The following is a 12,906-nucleotide window of genomic DNA, read 5'->3' as shown; positions in this document are numbered from 1 at the left end:
AGCCTGTACAGAATAAAAATATTCTAAAACAAGCATCCTGTTTGCATCAAAAGTAATACTGCAAAAAAATGTGTCAAAGCAATTAACTTTTTGTCCTGTGTTATGTTTGGGCCAAATCCAATACATTACTGAGTACCACTCTCCATATTTTAGCATAGTGGTGGCTGCATCATGTTATGGTTATGCCTGTAATCATTAAGGACTGGGGGGTTTTCAGGATAAAAAAAATAAAACAGAATGGAGCTAAGCACAGGCAAAATCCTAGAGGAAAACCTGGTTCAGTCTGCTTTCCACCATACAGGAGATTAATTCACATTTCAGCAGGTCAATAACCTAAAACACAAAGCCAAATCTACACTGGAGTTGCTTAACAAGACAGTGAATGTTCCCAAGTGGCCGAGTTTTTACTTAAATCTCCTTGAAAATCTATGGCAAGACCTGAAAATGGTTGTCTTGCAATGATCAACAACCAATTTGACAGTGCTTAAAATAGGTGTGGAAAGCAGACGTACACAGCTGTAATCACTGCCAAAGGTGCTTCTAGAAAGTATTAACTCAGCGGTGTGAAAACTTATGTAAATTCAATATTTCTGTATTCATTTTCAATAAATTTGCTAAAATGTTTAAATACATGTTTTAATTTGGTCATTATGTGGTATTGTGTGTAGATGGGGGAGGGAAAAAAACTATTTCATACATTTTGAATTCAGGTCTTAACACAACAAAAATATGTAATAAGTCAAAGGGTATGAATACTTTCTGAAGGCACTGGAACTATTTGTTTCGGCCATAAAATGGTAGTACCGGTAGTATCACTCAATATATTTAGGCTATTCTTTCCACAAACCCTACCAATTTCCACTTAACAAAAATGCTGAAAGTGGCTGCAAATCACCATGCTCTTAAAACCAATGTGATTATTGCACAGTCCCAGCAGATGGAGGCAATAATACTCAAGGTGTATTACAGCGTAGACTTAATACATTTTCAAATAAACATAGAACATTTACTCTTATTGTAAACACATTACCGAAGACCCATGCCTCCACCTATGGGACCATTGCATGTTCCATCCTAGCCCAAGTTCTGCTTTTCTGTACCCTTAAACCCATGAAGGAAAACTCTTTCTCAACGTCATATTCATCATCTCCAGCACCACCCCAAAATCAACATAAGGGAAAATGGAGCATTTCTATGTTTTATAGTAAAAAAAAGATAGCGGAAGATACGGGTTTCCAATGACGACATCGGTGTGCATCCTGCGATTGACACATTTTGAGTAGATTTTACCTACTAATTGGTTCATGATGTCATTGGAAAAACAGATCTTTATATGTTTTACTACAAAACACAGAAATGCACCTTTTTCGCATATGTTGATGTTGGGGTGGTGCTGGAGATAATGGATATGAAATCGATTTAATTATTTTTGTATTTTATGTCCCTTTAACTCCACCCCTTCTACAATATGTTCCACTACCATTTAAATGCAGAATTAAAAGAAACAAAACTTTTGATATCAAAAACTCAGTTGCAATACAATACAAAAAAACTGTAAATGCAGTAAATGAAAAGAATAAGAAGTCTACAAGTTTAGACGGACCTACTCAACACCCTGGGTGAATTTTGATGGGTTAAGAGCCCTTGGGACTAAATGTCTTCACTACTGATAGACAGACACAGTACCACAACCCACCACGACGCCTGTGGGGCCCAGCTAAAATGCAAGTTAAGTTCATTAATAGCAAAACAACTTGCATCCAATCAACAAAAAAGCTATTCACTTTGTGCATTTGCTGAATATTATTGAAACAAAGAAAGGAAGAACATTTCAAAGGCTTTGTGGAGTATGTTCACTTGTCAATATATTGCTGAGGTGTGTGGATGCCGATATTGATCAGGTGCTGTTCAATGTACAGGCTGAGTGTCATTTTGGAGCTTGTAAAATAAAATGCATTTCCACTTTAAACTCATGCAGAAGCTAAGTTGGCACAAGCAAACTCGGACCCTTTAGCATGGGTGGGAAGCAGGAGGAGTGGCTGGGATAGTAAGGTCTGAACTGAACAAACATTCCTAAAGATGAACTGAATGAAATTATGGGCAAAAGTAACATAAGGTCCTTTCCCTCTCTAATGGGTGTTCACCTATAAAAAGACTCCCACTGCAATTACCTACTTAAAACGGAAAAACAGACTCTCTTGTGAACTGCACTACTTGAAATGACCTCCCTTAAATGGCTTGGCATTAGATCCAATTTGGATTTCCTTTTACAAAATGTTTTCCCATATACAGTCATGGCCAAAAGTTCTGAGAATTCCACAAATATTAATTTTCACATATTCTGCTGCCTCAGTTTGTATGATGGCAATTTGCAGTTACTCCAGAATGTTATGAAGAGTGGTCAGATGAATTGCAAAGTCCCTTGTTGCCATGCAAATGAACTGAATCACCCAAAAAACATTTCCACTGCATTTCAGCCCTGTCACAAAAGGACCAGCTGACATCATGTCAGTGATTCTCTCGTTAACACAGGTGTGAGTGTTGACAAGGACAAGGCTGGAGATCACTCTGTCATGCTGATTGAGTTTGAATAACAGACTGGAAGCTTCAAAAGGAGGCTGGTGCTTGTAATCATTGTTCTTCCTCCGTCAACCGTGGTTACCTGGAATGTGCCATCATCATTGCTTTGCACAAAAAGGGCTTCACAGGCAAGGATATTGCTGCCAGTAAGATTGCACCTAAATCAACCATTTATCGGATCATCAAGAACTTCAAGGAGAGCGGTTCAATTGTTGTGAAGAAGGCTTCAGGGTGCCCAAGAAAGTCCAGCAAGCGCCAGGACCGTCTCCTAAAGTTGATTCAGCTGCAGGATCGGGGCACCGCCAGTACAGAGCTTGCTTAGGAATGGCAGCAGGCAGGTGAGTGCATCTGTATGCACAGTGAGGTGAAGACTTTGAGGATGGCCTGGTGTCAAGAAGGGCAGCAAAGAAGCCACTTCTCTCCAGGAAAAACACCAGGGACAGACTGATATACTGCAAAAGGTACAGGGATTGGACTGGTGAGGACTGGGGTAGTCATTTTCTCTGATGAATCTCCTTTCCGATTGGTTGGGGCATCCGGAAAAAAGCTTGTCTGGAGAAGACAAGGTGAGAGCACTACCATCAGTCCTGTGTCATGCCAACAGTAAAGCATCCTGAGACCATTCATGTGTGGGGTTGCTTCTCAGCCAAGGGAGTAGGCTCACTCACAATTTTGTCTAAGAACACACCCATGAATAAAGAATGGTACCAACACATCCTCCGAGACCAACTTCTCCCAACCATCCAGGAACAGTTTGGTGAAGAACAATGCCTTTTCCAGCATGATGTAGCACCTTGTCATAAGGCAAAAGTGATAACTAAGTGGCTCGGGGAACAAAACATCAATATTTAGGGTCCATGGCCAGGAAACTCCCCAGACCTTAATCCCATTGAGAATTTGTGGTCAATCCTCAAGAGGCAGGTGGACAAACAAAAACCCACAAATTCTGAAAAACTCCAAGCATTGATTATGCAAGAATGGGCTGCCATCAGTCAGGATGTGGCCCAGAAGTTAATTGACAGCATGCCAGGGCGGATTGCAGAGGTCTGGAAAAAGGGTCAACACTGCAAATATTGACTCTTTGCATCAACTTCATGTAATTGTTAATCAAAGCCTTTGACACTTATGAAATGCTTGTAATTACACTTCAGTATTCCATAGTAATATCTGACAAAAATATCTAAAGACACTAAAGCAGCACACTTTGTGGAAATTAATATTTGTGTCATTCTCAAAACTTTTGGCCTCGACTGTAGACTGACTGAAAGGCAAGGAAGAAAGTTGACCTCAGACAACAAATAATTCATGCTCATTTCAGACTTCTAAATGGAAATCAATAACATGTTACATCAATTAGAAAAATAAAAAGGGGTGAGCTAATCAACAAAGTAAAAGCAATATGAATTTTGTATGGCCAGAGTTGACAAAAAATAGCCGGCATTCCTACATAACAGCTGAAGCCAACCTAGAGTGATGCTACATCTCCATTCAGACATATCTCAAAATGGAGGGATCAGGGGAGGGGACAAACAGAAGTAACCTAGCCTTAAAGTTACAGGCAGGGGTGGTAGGACAGGGATAAGAACAGGGACAGGAACATGGAAGTGTGCAGCCGCATAGAGCTAAACAGTAAGGACACTGGCAGCAGGGATGTGGTGACAGCCAGGCCAAGCTATAAAAAGTAGCAGGGCAGGCCACGGATGGGTGATGGGAGTAGGGTAATATCACAGCCAGCATGCACCCGCCTTGCAAAGTACAGTAACAGCACAGAACAGTAAAGGTGTAAAAAGGCCAGGGCAGAGATGCTTCAGCAGAGAGCTATATGGCTGGCAAGTGGAGGAAGGCTGTGCAGGGATACGGGGAGGGAGAAACTACTTGAACAAAGAGCCAAAGCGATGGGGAAAATTGGCTGGTGTGACCAAAAAAAACTAACCTGCTGGACAGCCTAAAATTAAAAAGTTGTCCTCATTTGACAGAGAACCAATAGAAACCTACATTTTAATGTCAAAGTATTTTTTCAATACTTGATTTGAAAGATTTGTGGTACAAAATAAAATTCACAAAAAAAGTGAAAACAAGAAGAGATAGCCAGAAGAAGTAAGGCCAATTTGCAGTAAAACCTACAGTCCCAAATTAAATTTCATGTAAACTGAAAAATACTTCACCTTCCTCCAGCTACAGTCAGTATGTCCCGCCTTGTCTGAGGGCTGCATTGGCTGCATTGAAGCACTGATGTCCGAAGGCAACAGACTTCTGGTTCTACTGAAACTCACTCTAAACCGGGGCACTTTGGTAAGGGGCAGAGTAAAAAGAGCTAAAGTGAATTGCATTTTGAACGTTCAGGTTGTGACAGATTTAACCAGAAAAAGGTGTTTTGTCTTATATTTTTTCCTCTTGCTTTGAATATGATATTGGGTTAATTAACATTTAGGCCTACAGTTGCAAACATACTAGATTCTCTGGATTCCTTATGTGCAAGTACTGTAGTGTACGAGATGTACTATTTAGCCTTACACAGACTGATGCATGGTGTCAGAAGATACTACTTGAACTAATGGTGTGGCAGTAACTGGTTAAGCAAAATAGCTGCAAAACACATAAGTAAACAGTTAGTGATATTTCTGGAATTTTGCAAAGAGATATCACTGAATTACTTCACATTTTTGAATCTCAAACAATGATTTTGTGAGCAGTACAGAAATGGTTTTGTACCCGGCTTCTGACTTGTGTCTTGTCCCAAAGAGAGATGGTTTGCATTTTTATAACATCTATCTTCACACATGTACAATAACAGACTGGGAGCCAATTGCTATTGTCAATTAATGGGGTACATTTTGCCTTTCATGATTTCGTGGACCCCAAATAGACAGACTGCCATATTGAAGATCATTCAGACAGCCCAAAAAGATGGGGACTCGGTAGGTCTTGTGTGCCCCGAAATAATCAGGGGTGTCCTCTAATGGCATGGAATGAAGAGAGTTTCTTTAGACTCCAACTGCAAGGCACAGTGTTCCCAGCAAGGACTGTAGGCATGACTTTGTTTTGGCATAACCCAACCACTCAAAACAGTGCAATCCGTTTAGCCAATTGTTGAGCTAGGATCATGAAGTTGGATTTCTATGGAGAACAAGAATGCCCTCTCTGATTGTGTGTTACAGCCCCTACGCCCTGATGGGAAAACCTTTAAAAATGTCTACTCTAAAGCACATTAAAAAGAGGCCTTTCTGATCTGCTTGCAACCTGTAGGCCTGTGTCATAAAGAGATGTTTGGATCCTAGAGTCCCTGTATAGAATCATTGTTTCAGCACAAAACCAGGCAATGCTTTACTACAGCTCATTTTCAGTCTAGCCCTCTGATTGGGATTCTAAAAGGGGCTGCAGCTGGAGCTGATTACATCTGAGCTGTGAGGTTTATAGAAACCAGTAACAGATCATGATATAAAGGTGCTCATAGTTCTGCATGTCTGCAATAATTATCTCTGTGTAAAAACCCAGGGGATAATGCACACCAAAACAAAAAAACAGGAACAGGTCGTTCCCATCACTCACAGTCAGAACTGTTCAGTCTTCAGAGATGTGAGCAAGCCCCCAGGGCCCAGGGATGGCTGGCTGGCATTGTGAGCAGTATGATTTCTGAGGGCCACAGGACGCCCAAGGGAGAGGGCAATAAGGCCTCATAACTCCGGTCTTCAGCAGCTGCTCCTTGCCTATTGGCTGTACTCTCTACATGCAGGTGTAAGCCTACAGGTACAGACTGTGTGCTGCCTACCCCTAATGTAGTTGGAAGTGGTCTTGCAGGTAGCCTAAAGAAGGGTTGACTCCAGGAAACAGGATGGAACCATTACCAGCACTGCTCACTGTTACCATGGAGGCAGAAGAGACGAGGGGGTAGAGGAGGAGGGGCTTACCTGAGTCAAGGGCAGCTGAGGGAGGAGGAACTGCCTCTCCACCGCTCTTCTGGCTCATGGCTGCTGCTGGGTTTTGCTGAGTGGAGGATGGCAGCTGCAGCTCTTTGGGGAGAAGGTCATATACTGATTCTGTGTAGAGAGAGAGGGGGGGGGGTTCAGGAGATGAGTCGAGTCCCTTTGTAAGGACTTGAAAGGTTGTTGATAATCTAACAGCATGAGAGCGCTTGCAAAGAAGTCAGCAGATTTACTGTAGATGAAGCTCTTTCAGAATTCTTAAGACAAGTTTAAATTTGCAGCTCCTCCTTTTCAAAATTTGAGTAAAATTGTAAAATACAATTCTGTGAGTATGATTCTTGTTTTCCTTTCACCTATACTTATAGGCTCTCCTTATAAACATCAAGAAAAAGGTTAAACAGCGAAAACAATAACCTTCATAAACATGGTACAGCATGCCTTTGTCAGTTGACACTGACCCTGTACCAGGCCCAGAGCATTATCCTGCCTGGCCAGCACTCTGGAAAATGACCTAGCAGTTTATAAAATGCACTATAGTGATAAATACAGACCCAGTCCAGATTCCTACCATGTCTCGACAGCCTGGCCTATCAGCTGCGGCCCGGATGCCCCTACCACCTACCAACCCCCATCCCCACGTGCCTGTGCCAGGGGCCTGGGAGGTCTTGCTAGGCCCCCTCCCTGAAAAATGTCAGGGAGCTATTTAGAGGAACAAGAGCGCAATGCCCCCCGAGCCATGTTAAGTATGCTGATGAGCACCACAATGAAAACAATAGGGGCTGAGGAGGACTGGAGGAAAGCGGGTGTGGAAGGAGGTGACTTCAAGCGCTACACTACTTGTGATGACGACCAGAACATGCACACATTCAACTACTCCATTCAATAGGACTATCTATGGTTCTGCAGATAGAGTCTCTTCACACTTACTAGACTTTTACTAATATAACGTTGGTTACACATATTACTTCAGAGGTAGCGCATGACACTCGCCCGACAGTTGCCCCCTTGAAGCAGGGCAGTGCGAACAGAATTGTCTCATTGAGCCAACACTCCTAAAGTATAAATGGCAATACCAGAGCAATGTTTTTGAAACAGCTGAAAAGGCGTTTTCCTAATATTTGAGACTTGTTTTATTGAGTTTTTACCTGAAATTGCAGTAACAGCCTGTTACATTCTGAAATTGTCGCAGTTGGTGCCGGCTGCACTGAGCCTGATCTGAGCCATAAGAGAGACTAGAAATCTACCACCACTATCAGATTTAGGGGGGCAATGTAGTTTATGTTTTTTGTCTCCCCACTTTGGTTCTGAAATCAATTGTGCCCATTAATTAATTTGTCATTTTTGCAGATTAAGTGTTTGGGCAAGTAATGTATCAATACTTATTGTTTACAAATTAGCTATGACATAGCCAATGAATATAGCGCAACTTTGGATTTCACCCCATCTCAAAACCGACTGATTTGAACGCTTGACATTTAAAGTACCAAAACGATTGCTGATGGTGAACCTGAACTATTGAAATAATATATATTTCTTCTTATTATTATTTATTTTTTAACCCCTTCCTCCCCAATTACATGGTATCCAATTGGCAATTAGTCTTGTCCCATCGCTGCAACTCCCGCACGGACTCGGGAGTGGCTAAGGTTAAGAGCCGTGCGTCCTCTGAAACACAACCCAGCAGCATTGCTTCTTGACACAATGCCCGCTTAACCTGGAAGCCAGCCGCACCAATGTGTCGGAGGAAACACCGAACACCTGGCGACCGTGTCAGCATGCATTGCACCTGGCCAACCACAGGTGTCGCTAGAGAGCAATGGGACAAGAACATCCCTACTGGCCCAACCCTTCCCCATGTGGCTAGTATATATGGCTAGTTTGACAATGGCTAGTTTGACAATGAATGAGAGGACACATCAGTTGTCACAAAAGAAAAGTGAACCGGCGATTCGCAATGTTTGAATCGATTTTCTGACTTATGCATGCTACATTTGGATCGTTTTGAGGTCCACCGACCGATGTTAAACAACTGAAAAATCGGGTGAATCGTTACATCCCAACTATAAATACATAGCGTAGGCTATAAAAACATGACGTTCCCCTGGCCAGGCGCAGATGGGATAGAATCGCATAGGCTTCTCTAGGCTACCTGCAGTTGTGGTTGTTATCACTAGACTACAGTTGATCAGACTGAATATCAGACTAATTGTGCACGTTGACAAATCATGAGGATTTTTTTTTTTTGTGGCAGTTATGGGCTTCCATATAAAACAGCTTTGATAGGCGAACTTTGCTATAACATGCCGTTATAGCAACTCTATGCTAAAATGTAACGAGTGTAGGCTATGGACGAGAAAACAAACCCTTTAATTGTCTGCACATACATGCTTGTGAATTCTTGTATTATTCAAGAGTGTAATATGGTTTGGTTGCATTATTCAACAATGTTATATGTTTTAGAAGAAAAGTTGGATATTGTTGAATAGTTTGTGCTTTATGGCTAGTGGCTACTGTGATATTTATGTTAAATTTGAGCTGCGGACAAAGAATGTTGTGTTGCCTGCCACTACGAAAGGTAAAGCAAGGATGTAATGTGAATTGAAAAGTTGAATTTTCTTTCACCACCCCGCTCCTCAGACCTTCATATCTCGTAGTGGGAATAGGGCCATCGTCAGCCCAAACAAACAAGTCCTACTGAGCACCAAATTCCCTATCCCAATTATCATTTGAATAGATTGCTTTTAGTGTCCTAGTAAAGCCCCTGCTGATACTTTATATATTTTACAAGACAAAAAGCTCAATAGCTACTTTTCTCTTTATGATTGAGATTGCAACACCAGATCTGAATGAATCCATGCAGTCGTGTCAAATTTGAATCAAATGAATGGCCTGCTGAGGGTTCTCTGAGAAGGAAACCATCTTTTACTTTCAAACCCGAGAACGACTTCTATGGAAAAAACAAGACTATGCAGGTCACAACAAAAGCCCTCGCATGTCAATAAGTAGCATTTCAGAAGTGATTATAGTAGAGAGAGCAGGATTTACAGAGGGCCTGTCTCCCTCGGACTCCCCCATTAGGGTGAACAGGACAGAGGGAGGGGAGCTAGAAAGCCTTAGGTCAACAACAATACAACAAGTTTACTGCCAGACCCTATTCATCTTCCAAATATTATGGTATGAACTTACAGTGACCATTACAGTCGCCTGACTCTCTGCCAACTGCCAGCTTTAATTACTTGCAGCTGAGTCCCGGGGTTTGGTGTGTGTATCAGATACTTAACCCTCCCATTGTTACCGCTGGCTGTCCACTACAGACTAACCTGGGAAGCAAGCAGTGAAACAAGCCCACAGGCCTTGAGAGTCCCACAGCACGGCTCATTCGGGATGAAAACACAGTTTCCCACACAGAGGGGCCTGAAAATGACAAAGTCCGCCGCCTCCTCATCCCTGCTTCACGTTGCAGCGGCACAAGGGGACCTGGTGTGGTTGGAATGCTTCTATGTTAGGTAACCTCTTCAGAAAAGAAAGGCATAAACAAACGCACACTTTCTCTCCAATTCTCTGAGTCTGCCGCTCCGTTTACCAGTCCCTCTATCAGTCCTCCCTGGCCACACTGATGGCACATGCGGGAACATGTGCACTCTGCACGGGGCCCTTCCAGTAAACAGAATGCAGACCGCACAGACAGAAAGTGTGTACTCTGCTCTCAGAGCTCTGCTCTCGAATCAGTGGCTGGCCTGTTTTAGTGTTTCCACAGTCCCAGGACTTTATAAAGAGTGAAAATTCCTATTCTGCTGCATAGTTTCCTCCCTCGCAAACAGAGCACAGTGCTTTCTTTTCACATCGCTAAACACGATTTTCCTTTCGCATGGGGAAAAGAAAAACAAGGGTCAATATCATTAACTGGCTAAATAAACACATTGACTTGACACCATGTGTTGCCTCCATTCTAATACGCTCTGTTTTGCTGTTCTGTGAATTTGATCAAGTCAGACTGAAAATGAGGATAACTTCATTTCCTCTTCTATTCTGACAGACGTCACAGTTCAGAAAGTGAATCAGTTCACAGCTCCAAAACTGGATTTAAGATGCCAATTATTTGATTTGATCTGCTTCTAAACTAAAATGAATGAAGGGAAAGATGCCACCATCCCATTTCTCAAATAAATAATGCTGTTACTACACATGCAATGATGATAGGGTACAAATTAAGGTACAATTTATTTAGCCCAACTCTGCCACATGTAGCCTACTGTTCAAAGATTCATCTTCTTTAGAAGCAGGGTAGCCTAGTGGTTAGAGCGTTGGACTAGTAACCGGAAGGTTGCGAGTTCAAACCCCTGAGCTGACAAGGTACAAATCTGTCGTTCTGCCCCTGAACAGGCAGTTGTTCCAATTGTTCCTAGGCCGTCATTGAAAATAAGAATTTGTCCTTAACTGACTTGCCTGGTTAAATAAAGGTTAAAATAAAAAAATCCAGGCGAAGTGGATCTCTAAACATCCACACAGTTAAAAATTGTGTCCATAGCATGTGACACCCTTGTGTTCAGTTTTGACTGCACAACTCTATGTCGAAGTAAAAGTGTAAAGAGAGACCACTCACCATGGGAAAGGCAGGACTTACACTCCCTTTCATTTCCCTCACATTCCTGCTGCTTGCTCTCACTAGCCCTAGCACCTGGGGCGTGGCACTGTGCTTTTGGCCGAATGACTGTTAACACCCCTTCTGTGCCCCTCCCCTCCCACCACTTGTCTTGTTATGGTGTTCACCAACCTTTTTCTATCAGCTTGTTCAACTTGTCATTTGAAGCTTGTCAAATAGAAATGGAGGCCATTGAGAAAAACACAAACAGCCAAAGTAGGATAAAGGTGCAGGGTGGCTAGGCTACATTATGGTGGGACAACACTAAATGAAGAGACACTAGGAAGGATAAAGAATAGGCTTACCTTCACAGCAGCACATCTGATGTGCAACCCAGGCAGGGAGAAACACATTCAGAGGGCTGGCACCTGCAGTGAGCTATTTACAACACTCCTGATATGTTTACAACCAAGCCTACATGAGGGCTGCCACTGACACCATAGCAACAGGGAACATGGGGGCACTTTCCAGAAGAGAGTTGTCTCTTCTCCTGAGCTAATGAGGAGAAAAACAGACACATATATCCCTAAATAAGTTAGCCTAATATTACAGGTGGCTATTTCAACAACTGCCAGAGTTACTGTAAATACTGCAGAATCATCTCAGTAAGCAATGGTAACGCACACACACGTGTTAAAAAAATAAAATAATAATCGTTCAACTCTTTAAACGCCACCCACGGCCTCCCCTGACATCTAAAGCAGTCAAAGGATCTGGGCAGCCATCAATCAACTCTATATTCAAATCAGGTGCTACTCTGGTATGAGCCCAGAGGGAGAACTCAACATCTTCGCAAAATACACTCCTAACGGCAAACCAACACAAACCATTGAAGCACAAGTCACATACGGCCGGCCGGCCTACTTTGTAAAACATTGACACAGAAAAATACGATTTTGAGTGAGGAATGCTGAATGATGACGTCAAAAGCGTGGCTTCAAATTTGTTCAACAGGAAGGAAGATGTTGCCACCCATGCGACTTGATAAAATGTATGACTGAAACATGGTGAAATTGTTGCGACAAAAATAAGTGCTAAAAGTATTCACCACAAATGTCAACCAAAACTTATTTGACAAGTAGGCCTAGCCTACCCTGTCCACTGTGATCCTCACACCCAACAGTAACCTATATCACCAAGAGTCCACTCAAGCCACAACAAAAAGGTTTCCCCAAAGGCAACTATGACAATCTCAACCACTGCAATGCCCTTCGGTTCAATTTGGCCAACCTAACAGAGGCATGATTCAAATGCGCCTGACAACTAAGGGATGGAGTGATAAAATGCTTCCACGGTATCACCCAACAGCAAATCTGTCCCCTCTCACTCTCTCCAGGAAAACTGGAGGGTTGGTGGAGAACAAATATGAGGGGTCTCCAGCTCTGGTGTCAGGGATTAATGTAAATGTGTTGACGTCTAGGGGACAAGCTCAATTCATAGCACAGTTGGCCTGCGCGTTACCAGTGTCACCGTACCGTCATCAACCCTCATCTCTTGCTGCTGTGCCCGCTGCCCAAATAGAGGTGTAAACAAGGACCACACGGCCTACTGACATCATTATAGATGTGGTCACCAGCACACCTCCAACAAGGACATTGCAAAAAAAGACTAACAAAGACACTGTGATGATGTGTGTCAGTCACAGTCTTGTGGAAACAGTTTGGTTAAAAGCACAACAGACACAACTATTACTTTATGTTCTCTCCCACACACAGTTCCAGTCATAGAAGAAACTCCTACAGGTTCCCAATACATTGCCCC

General features: G+C 42.7%; 1 protein-coding gene across 7 annotated transcripts in view; it reads right to left on the bottom strand.

Moving 5' to 3' along the window:
• LOC115112221 (nuclear factor of activated T-cells 5-like) overlaps window positions 1-12,906 on the bottom strand; it is a 51,143-nt gene that overhangs the window by 17,885 nt on the left and 20,352 nt on the right. For 2 of the 7 annotated variants that reach the window (XM_029639128.2, XM_029639129.2), the window contains one exon: window positions 6,489-6,617. In XM_029639128.2, coding sequence (XP_029494988.1) covers window positions 6,489-6,617 — 129 coding nt within the window. The other 5 variants (XM_065011945.1, XM_029639134.2, XM_065011944.1 and 2 more) reach the window with 3 other exon arrangements.

The sequence above is a fragment of the Oncorhynchus nerka genome, linkage group LG27 (assembly GCF_034236695.1).
Source record: "Oncorhynchus nerka isolate Pitt River linkage group LG27, Oner_Uvic_2.0, whole genome shotgun sequence".
NCBI classification, from domain to species: domain Eukaryota; kingdom Metazoa; phylum Chordata; class Actinopteri; order Salmoniformes; family Salmonidae; genus Oncorhynchus; species Oncorhynchus nerka.
Note: the sequence above shows the minus strand (reverse complement) of the source record. Positions and strands in the feature narration are given on the sequence as shown.